At 36.2% G+C, this 15,411-nt stretch overlaps 1 protein-coding gene across 1 annotated transcript; it reads left to right on the top strand.

The window, feature by feature from the left end:
• The first annotated feature begins 1,275 nt into the window (after positions 1-1,275).
• LOC136239516 (uncharacterized) lies at positions 1,276-10,694 on the top strand. The gene is made up of 5 exons (XM_066030256.1): positions 1,276-1,394; positions 1,686-1,760; positions 9,257-9,412; positions 9,466-9,572; positions 10,494-10,694. Exons 1-5 carry the CDS (start codon positions 1,337-1,339, stop codon positions 10,527-10,529), a joined length of 432 nt encoding a protein of 143 aa, XP_065886328.1. The 5' UTR covers positions 1,276-1,336; the 3' UTR covers positions 10,530-10,694.
• The last annotated feature ends 4,717 nt before the right edge of the window (positions 10,695-15,411 follow it).

Raw genomic sequence — 15,411 nt, forward strand, 5'->3', positions numbered from 1 at the left:
TGACTTAGCTAGTCTACATACCTAATCTTTGCCAACTATGGTTGCTCCATCATTCACAGGTGTAAAGGTCCGCATAGTTTACAAAACATTCTTGACTGTTCTGTTAGAGTATTTTAACACACGGTGATTGCTCTATTAGAGAGTTTCGATCACTTTAGCGGAACAGTGCAAAAGTGTTACAAAGAAGCACCATGCTGTAAAATCTAACCTGTATATTGACATGATAGTCTAATCTTCATCAGGTATTTTCTGTTGGTTGTTCCCATTTCCGCTTTCCATTCTGTTTTCCTGGAATTCTACTTACCCCCTTCCTTGTGCTTTGATGGGACACTGTGTCCGGACAAATTGCTTTATGGTCAGACATCTATGCAATTTGACTGGATATTGTCTGGTGTCCGGATGTTATCATAATCTCTGATGTTGGAAATGCATGTCTGCACCATGTAAAAGTACTATACTGCATGATGTGCTTGGGCGGGAGAAAATAAGGCTAGTTTTTGCTCTTATAAATGGCTATAACTTTGCAACAGTAAAAGCTATGGACTTTCTTTAAATGTTAGTGTACTCTTCAGAGCAAGAGCATTAATGTGACATCAAGTTTGTGAATTTTGAACCATTTATAGGTGAGACAGATGAAAAACTGACCATTTTAAGCATTAAATTGGGTGTAAAGGTCAACAAAGGTCAAATCTGAGGTGGCTCCCTATCAAAAAATAACCTTTACGATACATACAAACTATGTGGCAAGTTTCATGTTTTTATTTAAAAGTGCACATAAAAAGGTCTTAGCACCCTAACTAAATATACAAATATTTAATCAGACAAAGCTATACACACAATTACTTACTTTGTTCCACAATTCCTGCATGCAGTAAAGAAAAAAATGAAAGATTAGAGTATACTGATCCTTTTCACAGTTTTCAGCCCACTCCAACAAGGATAATAATTTCGGCAAGATATCATTCTGAGGGGGAGGGGCTTCAGTCCCCTAGCCCCCTCACCCCCCTTCCACCACCTATGTTTATAGACCTGATACTGAAGGGCATAAAAAGCATTCAACTTTCATGTAGCTATAAATTGATTGCATTTATCCATTTATATCCATCCTGTAAAGTAGTTGCATTCATGTAAGGCACAGTTCCTCAAATTCTACAACAGAATAAATTATAATATACATGATTATGCAAAGTGAAGAGAGTCTGTATACTTTAATGCCTTATTAAAAACTTACATGTTAATGTAATCTTTTGCAATTTTTACTGTAGGAAATGAAAATGAAGTTAAACATAATGCAAATGATTGGCTACTTCTTGCTATTGCTGGCAGCTGTGTGGTCATGTTTGTATTGGCAGCACTGATTGGTATTAAATTCTGTTTTGCTGAAAGAGTTAGACGTAAGGATGATTTTGAGATGATGTAAAGTACCATTTCATTAGTATGCATCTTGCAAACTGCACTGCTATATAATTAAATTTATTATTGTTTGAAAGACTTTCACATTGTTACTGGTTAGTCATGTGTGTTATGTCTCAATTTGTTATGTTTTCTTTTTTAACACAGCACACAGCCCTTTCATAGCAGACTACACTAGGGTAGTTGCACATGTGATCCTCATTCATGTTAAGTTAATACATTGTGGTAGGCTTTACATGCCTATTATAAAATTAATATTGTTTGATATGCAGATAACAGAGACCAACTTAGGAAAGATGACAGTGTGCAAACTACTACTGAAGAGAGTGAACAATCTGATTATGAAGGTGCATATATGGTAACACATCTATGTTTTATAGAGCTTTGCAAACCCCATTCATTGGGTATATATAGCAACTAAGCCTATATACAGTGTTGGGAGTAACACGTTACGCGTTACTTATGTAACGTGTTACATAATATTATTACTTTTGTGGTAACTAAGTAATATAACGAAATACACTATAAAAACAGGTAATATGACTCAAGTTACTTTACTTACAAATGTAACACCTTACCTAAGTAATATAGTTACTGTAACGAATCTAATATTATGTAATGTTATTACTACAAGTAACAAAGTTACTAATCTCGTTTGTAATCCACTGAGTAACGTCTAGCCACAAGGAAGTAATGAAGCCTACTGAACGAAGCTTATTCACCAACTTCTTACTTATAACCACCAAGATTTGCACATTGTCCAACAACGCAATCATGTCACGTGATAAGGTGGTAGTTTTACACGTGACAGCTGTAATATTGTTATAGTTACTTTATTTTATGGGTAATATATAACTGTAACTACGTAAATAGTTCAGTTACAAGTAATATGTAATATGTAACTAGTTACTTTTAAAAAGTAACTTGCCCAACTCTGCCTACATGCTAAGGGTTATAGCAGAGAATTTAGGAGTGGTCAGGCCATCCATCACTTACACAACAGGGGAGAACACAGCTATAAAATGAGGCATTACCTTTTTACAAGGTTGATGGAGCTGCAAAGAAGTTTAAAACTGCAAAACAGCTCTTTCTATGGGGGGTTGGGGGCATGCCCCACCAGGAAATTTACATGTATCAAGGCGGCATCTAGAGTGATTTTCAGAAGCTTAATTTGCCATACATTCATGTGATCCTTACTAATACTGTAGTATAAGTGGAGCTTTAAACGAGTATCTCACTACAGTTGTATAGAACAGTGTGAAGGGTAATTTGGCAACTATGTCTGGTAGTGAAACGTACTTATACTTTTCTTGAATTTGAAGCCACTCAGTCACTTCCTGTATTGTCACAAGTCTCCACCCATTCATGTGGATCATGTAACAAGGTATTGTAGTTATGCTTCGTGCCAGTAGCCAATTTAGTAGTACTAGTTTGTGAACTATACTTTAGTAGTGTAGTAACAATTTGTTAAATGTTGCATGTTGTCAGTTTTCATTATAAATATTATTAATACATTGGTAGTACATATCTGCAAAAGTGGTCGGGCTTTGGCCTGACTGGCCTGACCATGTCCTCCAGCTAACTGGTTTAAAATAGTTGCAATACATGTTCAAATTATAAATTTCCATAGGCAATGAAACACTTTCAAAGTTCAAACAAGCTAAGTTGCAAAATACCATGCAATCCTAAGTATTACAGTATCACGATCTGATTTCAAATAATTATGTGGCAGAAATTAAATCACCAGAATAAAAATATTCATAGCTACTATGCAGCAGGAATGTGGTCATGTACAATTGTAACTTTCTACATCTAGGGTTATTGTTATTAGAGCTTTACAGTGTACTCAACAAATATACATAGTAGTGGGTAGAGGTTAACTCTTAGACTACAGCTAATATGTATAACACTAGCAGGCTAATAGCCTGCACTGGGCATATGATCAATCACCCAAGCCAATATAAGTGCAATATATACACACATGTCTGAAAGATTCAATTATGGGTCAATAGCTGGTACATTCTGATTATGTTTGGCTATGATGAACGGTCAAGTCATGGAAGAATTTCAGTAATGTGAGTTTAATGTTTCAATCAGTGCTGTTGATTTGTCTATGGCATAATTTCTAAGCTTATACTAAAGGCCTAGATGGGTAAGCTTGCTTGTAGAGTAGTTATTTCGTGTAAAGTGGTAATCTTTTATTATCAGTAATGTGGGTGTGATTTATATTCGAAAAAATGTGGAAACTCTTGCTATAGCCCTATAGTTCTCACCTGAGCCCAAGGTTTTTCAACTTTAAAGATAGTGAGGACAGCAAAACACTTTCCATCTGAGTGGTTATCATGGCCAAATCCAAGTCATGTATACTAATCACTTGATCGATCCCCACAACCAATTTTGGCTTTAATGTCTATGTATATAATTGCTTTCCATAGCCCGGAAGCTCCTTTGGTTTAAGGTGTGAAAGTGATACATACGTGTCTTTTGTGTCACAGAGCAATATACACATACTTCGACTAGTTTATTTATGAAATGTGTTGATTAGATATATCTAATCCAAAACAGCCAAGCTGTAAAAAAAGTGTGCGGCCCTCAGAAAGGCTATGGTGAAAAAAGATGTGAAATCCAAGGTGGCGGCCAAGAAATGGCTGTGATGGTAGGTTAATGGTAAAAATTTTAATAACGACAATTCAGGTGAATTTTTGTGCAACGAGCCTTTCTGAGGGCCACACACTTTTTTTACAGCTTGGCTGTTTTGGATTAGATTTCATTTCTTTTTGTATTTGTATACCCCCAAAGCCGGCCCATAGGCCAGCTTTGGGACTTTTTTAACTTATGTTTTTTTTTCTTTACTACAGGAAGAAGAAAAGATGAAGTAGATGTACTTTAAATATTTTATCAGTAAATGTACAAATTATATATATAATACATATGTGACCGGATTTGCGAAAAGGGGTCTTCCACACAAATCCAATTTGCCAACTTTGACAATTGATAACTTCAGATTGGAAAGAGCTATTGCCTTGAAATTTGGGCAGTGGTGATTTCTTTGCAGCTGAACTCTCTACATGATGGTTTTTTTGTAGCTGAACTCTCTACAAGGTAATTTCTTCTAGCTGATCTCTCTACAGGGAGATTTGTTTGTAGCTGAATTCTGTACAGGTGATTTGTTTGCAGCTGAGCTCTTTACAGAATGGTTTCTTTGTAGCTGAACTCTCTACAAGGTAACTTCTTCTAACTGATCTTTCTACGGGGCAATTTGTTTCTGGCAGAATTTTCTACAGGGTGATTTCTTTGCAGCTGAACTCTCTACATGATGGTTTCTTTGTAGCTGAACTCTCTACAAGGTAATTTCTTCTAGCTGATCTCTCTACAGGGAGATTTGTTTGTAGCTGAACTATCTACAAGGTAACTTCTTCTAGCTGATCTCTCTACAGGGTGATTTGTTCGTAGCTGAATTCTGTACAGGTGATTTGTTTGCAGCTGAGCTCTTTACAAAATGGTTTCTTTGTAGCTGAACTCTCTACAAGGTAACTTCTTCTAACTGATCTTTTTACAGGGAAATTTGTTCGTGGCAGAATTTTATACAGGGTGATTTCTTTGCAGCTGAACTCTCTACATGGTGCTTTCTTTGTAGCTGAACTCTCTACAAGGTAACTTCTTCTAGCTGATCTCTCTACAGTGAGATTTGTTTGTAGCTGAACTCTCTACAGGTGATTTGTTTGAAGCTGAACTCTCTAAATGATGGTTTCTTTGTAGCTGAACTCTCTACAAGTTAACTTCTTCTAGCTGATCTCTCTACATGGTGATTTGTTTTTAGTTGAATTTTGTATAGGTGATTTGTTTGCAGCTGAGCTCTTAAAATAATGGTTTCTTTGTAGCTGAACTCTCTCAAGGTAACTTCTTCTAGCTGATGTCTTTACAGGGTTACTAGTTTGTAGCTGAATTCTCTACATGGTGGTTTCTTTGTAACTGAACTCTCTACAAGGTAACTTTTTCTAGCTCATCTTTCTACAGGGTGATTTATTTGTAGCTGAATTCTGTACAGGTGGTTTGTTTGCAGCTGAGCTCTTTAAAGAATGGTTTCTTTGTAGCTGAACTCTCTACAAGGTAACTTCTTCTAGCTGATGTCTCTACAAGGTCACTAGTTTGTAGCTGAGCTCTCTACATGGTGGTTTTTTTGTAACTGAACTCTCTACAAGGTGACCTCTTCTAGCTGATATTTCTACAGGGTGATTTGTTTGAAGCTGAATTCTCTACAAGGTAACTTCTTCTAGCTGATCTTCCTACAGGGAGATTTGTTTGTAGCTGAACTCTCTACATGATGGTTTCTTTGTAGCTGAACTCTCTGCAAGGTAGCTTCTTCTATTGATCTCTCCACAGGGCGATTTGTTTGTAGCTGAACTCTCTACATGGTGGTTTCTTTGTAGCTGAACTCTCTACAAGGTAACTTCTTCTAGCTAATCTCTCTACAGGGAGATTTGTTTGTAGCTGAACTCTCTACATGATGGTTTCTTTGTAGCTGAACTCTCTGCAAGGTAACTTCTTCTATTGATCTCTCCACAGGGCGATTTGTTTGTAGCTGAACTCTCTACATGGTGGTTTCTTTGTAGCTGAACTCTACAAGGTGATTTTTTCTAGCTGAACTATCTCTTTCCACAGTTGCATGAACTCCCTACAAGGTAACTTCTTCTAGCTGATCTCTCTACAGGGTGACTTGTGTGTAGCTGATCTCTATACAGGTTTCTTATTTCTAGCTGATCTCTTGAATTCTCTTCAGGGTGACTGCTCTATTAGGATGATTGCTCTATTAGAGTATCTCGATCTCGCACTTGCTGCACCAAGCTGGATTTCGTGTTATAACCCTAAGTCTGCACCATTGATGAGCCTTTCTAAGATGATTACTCCATCTGTACAACGATTTTCAAAGCATTACCCCAAGCGGTTTATCTGGTAGGCGTGGCAAGCAGTCGTTTTTTTGTTAGCTGATCTCGATTGCGTAATTGTTACACACTGTTGGTTTTTTCATTGTATCTTCCTGGTTTTTAGCTCGATTTCTTTGAAACCACAAAAGGTTTGAGGTTCAATAGTTAACCTATTCACCCACCGATTTTCAGCTTCTTCCCATACGCGGTTTACCCTGTAGGCGTGACAACATATTGGTGTTATTTTTCGTAAATAATCGCTCATAACTCTTTGCCTGTTTATCGTATTCCAGCCAAAGTTGGTACCGAGATGCGCCTTTATATCCCCCTTCTGTGTGCCAAATTTCAAGGCAAGCGGATATGGCGTTCGAGTTTTATAGCAGTTTTTGTAAGTGTGCGACAAGAAAAAGAAAAATAAGAAGAAAAAAAAAAACGAAGAAACTGAGCCAATTTTTGAAGTCGCATATCTCGGGAACGCGTGAAGCGATTTCGCTCAAATTTGGAATGTGGAGTGCTGCAGTTGGAGGGCATGTCCACAGCAAAAATCGTCTTGTTTCATCAAGGAAGCACAGAGCTACGGAGGTGCGAAAATTGCATTTTCTTTCTTCCTGTCAATATACTCACGGGTGTTACGCGCCGGCTTCTTGGGCCGCACGACACACTACCGTGTGTCTTGATTGCACAGATAATGGCAAGAGAGACTAGGAAATTATGAGATAATCCGAATGGTAGCATTGAGCATTAAACCAGTGATGATTTAGATATTGTGCAACTCACTGAAATACCAAATTAATATTTAAGGTGTATGACAAATAAGTTACTCATAAATGCAGTGCTTAAAATCTTCTTTTCTAAGACAACTTGACAGACATTTTGTACAATTGTCAAATGAATGAATTCCTTTTCTATATGCAAAACATTTATGAGTGTGAATTTCCTATAATGTTGTGGTCTTTTTTAACCATCACATGCAATTTGCATGGGCAGCATCAACAAATACTTATTATTTTGTTATGTCACTTACTCAGTAACATACACAATGCAACTGTATAAGTGCCAGAATAAATGAAATGTTCTTGGAAATGTTTTACATTAAGATCAGGCCACATTGAACAAATGATTTCAAATATATAAAATTTATTTCCCTGTCATCAGTATAATTATAGTTTAGAATCATGTATACATACTTCAAATTGGTGTTATACACAATGGATCATAGGCGAATCTAGGAGACGCTGATATAGTATAGCGGCGTAACCCCCAAAATTGGCAATATTGTGCACTTTTTCATAAAACCATGAAACTTTATACATAAATAGTACTCCTCATGACATGTAATTTTAGATATAGTGCCATCACTGATTTGACCTTTGGTGACTTTTATGGCCATTTTTGTACGGAAAATTGATCATTTTTGTCTTTAACTCCCTGAGGCAGTACTTAACTTGTTAAAACATGGTACCAAACAAAAGATCTTGCTGATAGAAATAACTTAGTTTTTATTTGAAGTCAATAGGTGATTTCATTACAAAGTTATGGTCATTTTTACTAGCTACAAAATTTGATAGATTTACCTGCCCTCAAGGTGTGAATTACCTGTGGGCAGATAATTATGCATAAATTTATCAAATTTTGCAACTAATAAAAATTCTTATAACTTAAGAATGAAATCACCTATTGACTTCAAATAAAAACCAAGTTATTTCTATCAGCAAGATCTTTTGTTTGGTACCATGTTTTAACATGTTAATTACTGCCTCAGGGAGTTAAAGACAAAAATGATCAATTTTCTGTACAAAAATGGCCGTAAAAGTCACCAAAGGTCAAATCAGCGATGGCACTATATCTAAAAATACATGTATTGAGGACTACTATTTACGTGGAAAGTTTCATGGTTTTATGAAAAAGTGCACAATTTTTTGGTTGTGCCGCTATACTAATAGGGGGGCTGAGGGGGGCAAGAAGTTATAGGATAAAATCCACTAATAGAAGAAGAATGGAACTCTAGTGCACAAGTTATATTCATTTACATAACTTTGTCTGGTATAGCTGGATGAATGAAGGGCATACACTTTCTAAGACTCTAGCTGAATATCTTCTGAGAAAAAATTTAAAATTAGGTCTAGAGCATTTTCATAGCTATTTAACGAACAAAATGCATGCTTTGCAAGGCATATAAATTGATTAAACCTGTTGATGATAAAGTGTACTAAACATAAGGTTGTATTGTAATAATTTACAAAAATTGTCAGTTAATGACATTAGAGCTGTGACTGTTCTATTAGAGTAGTGACTGCTCTATTAGAGTATCTGCATCTTTGCACAAAAATTCAAACTTATTTGTCTCATTTTCTTCATATGTACAGTTTATAATTGTAAAGTGCATTGCACGGTTTTCTTCTATTTGCCTTTTGGCTTTCTGTACTTCTGAATACAGTGTGAATGCATGACACCTGTTTCTGATGCCAATAATATAGTCCTGTAGGTCCAAGAAGAGCAAGAGAGAGGCCAGGGGAGCTAAGCCCAGGGGCAGCTCCAGGGGAGTTTCTGAGGTTTCCAGAAACCACGGGTCACATTTAGATCAAGATACTCAGTCAGTCACTCTAATGTAGCAGTCACAGTATTCAGAGAAGTAGTGTAGCAAACTATCAAAGTTGTGAATAAAGATTTTTTATGTGCTTTATCAGTGATACAAATGTTATTTAGTGGAGAATAGCCATTCTTAGGAGACGTCGACTTTTTTTGTGGTCTTCACCTAAAATCTAGCTGTGCTTTTGATTAGAAACCAGTCACCAAAAATCCTGGAGCCGCCTATGCCCCTTGGCCTCCCCTCAGATCCACCTATGCAATGGATCATACATCAGTTAATTGTTAACGATGGATCATACATTAGTTAATTGTTAATTCATGATGCACAGATGTCAGGGATCAACCTAGAGAAGTTGACCATGAGCAGGCCAATGATTATTATGATAGTTATGGAGAAGATGATTCTTTGTCAGTTAATATTCAAGAAGATGGCAGTAGCAATATTTTGCAATTTCCTATTCCTGTGGAATTTGAAGTGGCTTCAGGTAATGTCTGCTTGCAAATAACAGTTATTATCGGTATGACATTATGTATGTAGACTCTAGAAGCATTAACAATTCAGCCTGTAATATACCTCCTATAAGTGGACTTTCACCACAGGACAGTGGTTCCATTTATCAACCAGGAGAAATGAGTTATGTAATGGTATGTGAATATTATAGTTTTGTGTGTAGTGGTTTGAAAAAAAAAATATTCCAATTGACTGAATTATCAGTGCTTAAGAAGTTGCATAAACTCAGTACAACTGAATTACCATATACAGTACACAATGCATTCCAGGGGGCTTTCTGAGGTTTCCAGAAACTGATCAAATGTATTCAAGCAGTTAAAAATATTTTTTGCATTGTTTTGCCTTGATTTGCAAAGGCACAAGACGTTCAGATCGAGATACTCTAATAGAGTAGTCAATCACTCTAATAAAGCAGTCACAGCATTAGAGAAGCAGTGTAGTAAGCTATGTAACTATAAATAAGGATTTTCATGTACTTTGTCAGTGATATTTAGTGGAAGGCAGTAATTCTCAGCAGGCAGTTACCTTTCTTTTTTTTTGGTCTGCACCAAAAGTCTACCTATGCTTCTGATCAGAAACCAGTCACCAAAAATCCTGGAGCCCTCTATGACAGCAACAAAAATATTATAACAAGGCACAAATTTTATGTCACATGTCTGTACTTGGTGAATTTGAGGTGAGCATAGGATTGGCAGTTCAACCTCTGAAATCCTAGCTTGTCAAAAAAATTTCCGGACTTACATACATACATTAGTGGTGCTTAATATTTAAGTGGCCAGTGTCTATAGATTATGGTGGTGCTCATTGACACTGCATGGTCAGTGTCAAGTGACCATCACTAAAATGTACAGTGACGTTCACAATGTTTTTTACTATGCAATAACCATTTTGTTGTAAAATGTGAAGTTTTAATCACTATGTAATATGTATGTGATGAAGGTTTGTATTCTTTTAGTGTTAAAATAAATCAGTTTGTCAATATTACATGAATTTTATATATCAATACAAACATACTATGTTTACACATGTTTGACTTTGTATTATCATTATCATAGGAAAAAGAGCAATTCATTATTCAGCAGGGAAACTAGCTACCCAGACCAGATATATATCATGAACAACTAAACAACTTTACTGGATGAACATTAAATGTGGACAATATCATTTAATTTGCTATTGTCTTACCATTTGTAGTATTCTGTTGTTTAGTTGGTGTCTGTGAGTGCATAATTTTAGAACATATTTTTTGTTGCAAATTGTGGCAAGGAAATGACGAATGGCTAGTTATAAGGGCAAAATTTGATGGATAATTCTTGGGCTGAATGTCCACTTATAATGCAAAAAGTCTAAAATTCTTCTGTCATAGCCCCCAGTAGTACTCCATAATTATAGTCATAGCTTTCTGATGCTGATGAGTTATACATGTTTCCTTTTTCAGTCTGGTTGGTACAGTTTTGATAGCATGGAAATGGCAGATCCCGGGGGATTCCAGCCTTTGTAGAATTCATACAAAATTTTAATAATACTTCATGAGCTGTGGACAAAATCCAGTAGAATTACAGAATCACTTTAACTAGAATCAGTTTATCAATCAAAGATCAAAATAGCTACTTATTGCAAGACTTGTAGTGGAAAAACTCTCATTTTACTTATTTTACTGCAAACTGCTTCCCACAATCTTCAAACATTAAAAGTGCCTCTAAAATATTATTGTTTTGATGTTTCCAAGCTATTACCACTATGGCTAAAGTAATATCTAACAGCAAAGCGTTGCTGGAGTGTGACTATTTGCTATGAAGTATATATTACAACTAGAAAGTTAGATTGAACTGAGGTACAAACCATATACATGCTCCAGAGTGAAACCCCACTATTTAAAGTCTGGATCTGCCCCTGAAAGGCCTTAAAATTCACAGTTTTGATGTTGGTTGGACTTGTGGGAAGATATCGATGCTGGCAAGCCTTCATCTAGGAAATGGCTCAGGGTGGTGTTTTATGATTGTGTAAAGGTCAGTCATTATCAGCGTCTGCATACAACATCTACGAAGGGGTCTGGAGGGGATGCTCCCCCAGGATATTCTTGTATTTTAGATTCATAATGCACAATGTCAGTGTGGCAGTGTCGGAGGGGTCTGGAGGGGACAGTGTGACAGCATCAGTGTGGCAGTATGACAGCATTCAATATTCCTCCATAATAATGTCACACTGTCACTACATAATGTCACAATGCACACTTTGAGACCCAAAATGTGCACCATGAATCCATTTTTGTGTGCAAAGCACACTTCCTTTCTCAGAGTGTACACACAGAACCAGGTGCCCTGCAGGTCTTCAGCACACTTGCGCTGTAAGGTCTTAATAATAGTCAAAGCACTGCCGCGAGTGCTATACAACAAATAATTATTATAGCACTCAAAGAATGGTCTCAAGACAAAATATAGCACTCAGTAAACACACAAAAACAGTGTCATTGTGCATATTTTGGGCCTCAAACTGTACACTGCTACACCATTTTTGTGTGCCAATACACTTCATTTTTGACTGTACCCAGGGAGAAATGAGTTGCAAGATTCTTGCAAGACTACAAGTGACTTGCAAGGAACTTGCAAGAAATAGGACATTTTCCGTGCAAGACTTGAATTGTGTAAGACTTAGTTACAAGAAAAGTGAAAGTTACTTGCAAGCTATATGGGTTATTTATACACAGTTTCAGAGATATGGACTCTTCAGACTTATTGACCACTCCTGGTCCCAAGGAGTATGGATAACTGAGGTTCCACTGTACAATACAATGCTGCCTCACTCTCTGATGTCTGGATCTGCCTCAGTGTGGCCTTAACTTAACGTTGCTTGACATTCACAGTTATACAGCAATGTTCGTTGGACATGTGGAGAGATGTTGGATAAGGTTTCAAATGCCATGGGTAATTTAATATTGCTGTACATGTACAATGATGAGTATTATTATTTGTCAAACAAGGACTTTATTGAAGTGAGGAGATTAATATAGGGTGCACATGTACAACACTAATAACTGTAGTGTCTAAATCAATTGAGTATACATAACATAATCTGCACACAATCTATATACATACCGTAGGAACATGAGTCAATTATTACTGCCTGACATAGGCCATTTGTCAGGCAAATATCATGCATGGCCGACCATAATGGAACCTGCCTGACAAAATGTCAGATCAGAATAGAAGAAGGTTGTAAGAGTTTTTCTAGTGAAGCATTGTCAATAATAGCAAACACAATTTGACAACAATGATTGTATTATTATTTTAGGTTGTGTCACTCTATTCTGTCAATGTATTGTAAGGATTTCCCTATTATGATGAATTGTGTAAAACAGCAGCATACCGATGTCAGGTAATGCTTTAGGTTGCCTGATATTTTCACTGGGATTTGAAAAAAATTATAATTATCTCTGCATAGGAATGACATTAATGCACCACAGTTATTACACAAGTGGTCACAGATATTTGTGGAGTAATATACAGCACATGCATGGTTAATTAAGTGGTTAATTATCCAATTGGCCATTATATAAGTGCAACATGAATAATTTTATGCTTTTACACATAATGAGTGGGTTTAATGACCATTCACCAGACCCATTTTTTCCTGCCCACAAAAATAAAGCAGTTATATGTAGCCAAATGTTGGTCAAGCCAAATTAACAGGCCATTTTATTAGGGAAATGAGATACTAAGGTTATAAATTTGCAAATAATAATTAACTATTTGAAAAGTGCATTTTAATCTTTTCACATGCAGTGTCACATACGTAGCTGACTAATTCTAATAGTTTTGTATATACATTCAGCTAGCTACATTTAAAGCATTTAGTATAATAATATTTTTTTCATATGTTATAAATTATCAAACACTCTCCTGAAAACAAGTGATGTTGTGTTTCATGTAGTGTTTTCTTGTTAAAGTATATAGCTATATGAAACAAATATGCAATAGTGTATGCTAGCTATTTTTTAATAGGGGGTAAATACATGTAGTTATACAATTACTGAGAATGATGTTCCTTGATGCTGTAACATGCACTAATCATGAGCTATATAAATTAGCTAGTTAAAAGCCTAGTTTCTTGGCTAGTTTAATAGTTAGCTCAGTATACTAAATGTATGAAATTATTGATCATGACTGGATTGTGTGCTTAATATGGAAGATGTATGAAGCTAGCTATTATGAATTTAACATCCTGCGTCAGCTGGCCTGCATGCACTACTGCTTTATGGCATGCATTAGAGCTGGGGGTAACTAGTTACTTTTGTAACTAAGTTACGTAACTGATAACTTTTACAGTAACTAGTAATATAACTAGTTACTTGCTTTGTAACTAGTAACTTGTATAGGAGTAATTGTCTGAAAAGTAACTAGTAACTAATTACAATAGTTACATTGTAACTATAACTAATTATACTTTAAAAGCAAGAGCACTTCAATTTTTGTGCCATATATGCTACAGCCACATTAAGTAAACAGATTCTGCGTACTGTTCTCTATGATTCAGCTTGAGTAACAGACGTAGCAATAATTAAAACTGACCTGAAATAGCCACAGAATTGTTATTTTAAGTGCATATATGTATTGCATCCCTTAATGATGTATATCTGAGCAAAATTCATGTTACAAAAGCTAAAAACAAGTCATAATTTATACTACGGAAGTAACTAGGAACTAGAGTACTTAGTTACCTTTTGAAAAGTAATTGTAACTATTTTTTAGTTACATGGGATAAAAGTAACGAATAACTAGTAATTGGTTACTTTTCTGAAGTAACTACCCCAACTCTGTGCATAGTGTTCTTGGCATGTTTGCGGCAGCTTCAATCTTTTATGACTGAATTGAGCAATTCCAAATAGCGCTCCTCCTACCACGAGTAGAAATCGTGTGATCACTGTTTGCACATGAGTATTAACAATTGTGGGTTCCAGTTCTATTAACTGGGATTTAATACCAACTATACCCGAGGCTTCCTTGTCTGTTAATCTTATTTACAGTGGTAAATTGTGATATGCAAACCTAGTTTAATGTATATAGCTAATTGTAGATAATTTAATATTCTACTGTTTCTGACCTAAATACCTGACTACCCCAGTTCCCAGTTCCTACCCCATGCAGTTCCCAACTAAAATGATCCTACAGTACCCAACTTGAGCCCTGTTTCATTCCCTAGCCAAACATCCCCAAATCCCTGAATGGTATTTTTCAGCATATACTGTACAGCCTGTAGCTACATACATGTGCATAAATGTAGTCCATGGGAATTGTACTTGTGAATCCATTGTTTATTCTAGGATATCTCCTTTGGGGGGAATCAGAAATTTGGGGGTGGCCAGGTACGGCTAGCTACAGTTGTTGAAGTTGACAATTATGTAATACAGTTGAAACAGCTAGCCGAACTGTATATAGTTGCCGAACTGGTCAGTCACTTAAAGCTGTGTCATGAGTGTTGATTTTGAATTTTGTGATTGCTTGAAGCCAGCTCCTACAGTTGGTATAGAGAGCAGTGATGCATGAGTTTAGTAATGATGATATAACAATTTAATATCTAGGACAGTACAACCATGAGCACCTCATGTACACAATAATTCTATTAGTAGTGTGCAGTAGCTAGACTATATGTACAATCTGTTGAATAATCATTTTTGTATTGGCCATATAATTGTGTGTGATAGAGCATATTAAGGTTGTATTTATAATATTTAACCTGGGAACTTACATACTGAGATTGAATCTGAGATCGTTTTTGATACGTTTTTGTGCAGTTAAAAAAAACAAAAAACAAGCTCAAGCACAGTATATAGCCAGTGGCGTAGCCAAGGGGGGGCAAGGGGAGGCATTTGCCCCCCCGTCACTAAGTGACGTTTTTCTAAAAACTTCCGTCACAAGCTTTCCAGTATTAAACTGACATGCATCCCAAATTACTGTTTGTGCGCTACTACGTGAG

This window comes from Dysidea avara, chromosome 11 (genome assembly GCF_963678975.1).
Source record: "Dysidea avara chromosome 11, odDysAvar1.4, whole genome shotgun sequence".
In the NCBI taxonomy this organism is placed as follows: domain Eukaryota; kingdom Metazoa; phylum Porifera; class Demospongiae; order Dictyoceratida; family Dysideidae; genus Dysidea; species Dysidea avara.

What these genes read in the sequence shown, in the direction of transcription:
- LOC136239516 (XM_066030256.1), top strand. Translation starts at nt 1,337, where the DNA reads ATGTTTGTATTGGCAGCACTGATTGGTATTAAATTCTGTTTTGCTGAA. An exon ending in TGAACAATCTGATTATGAAG is followed by an intron (nt 1,761 to 9,256) that starts GTGCATATATGG and finishes CATGATGCACAG; the next exon opens with ATGTCAGGGATCAACCTAGA. An exon ending in GGAATTTGAAGTGGCTTCAG is followed by an intron (nt 9,413 to 9,465) that starts GTAATGTCTGCT and finishes TTATGTATGTAG; the next exon opens with ACTCTAGAAGCATTAACAAT.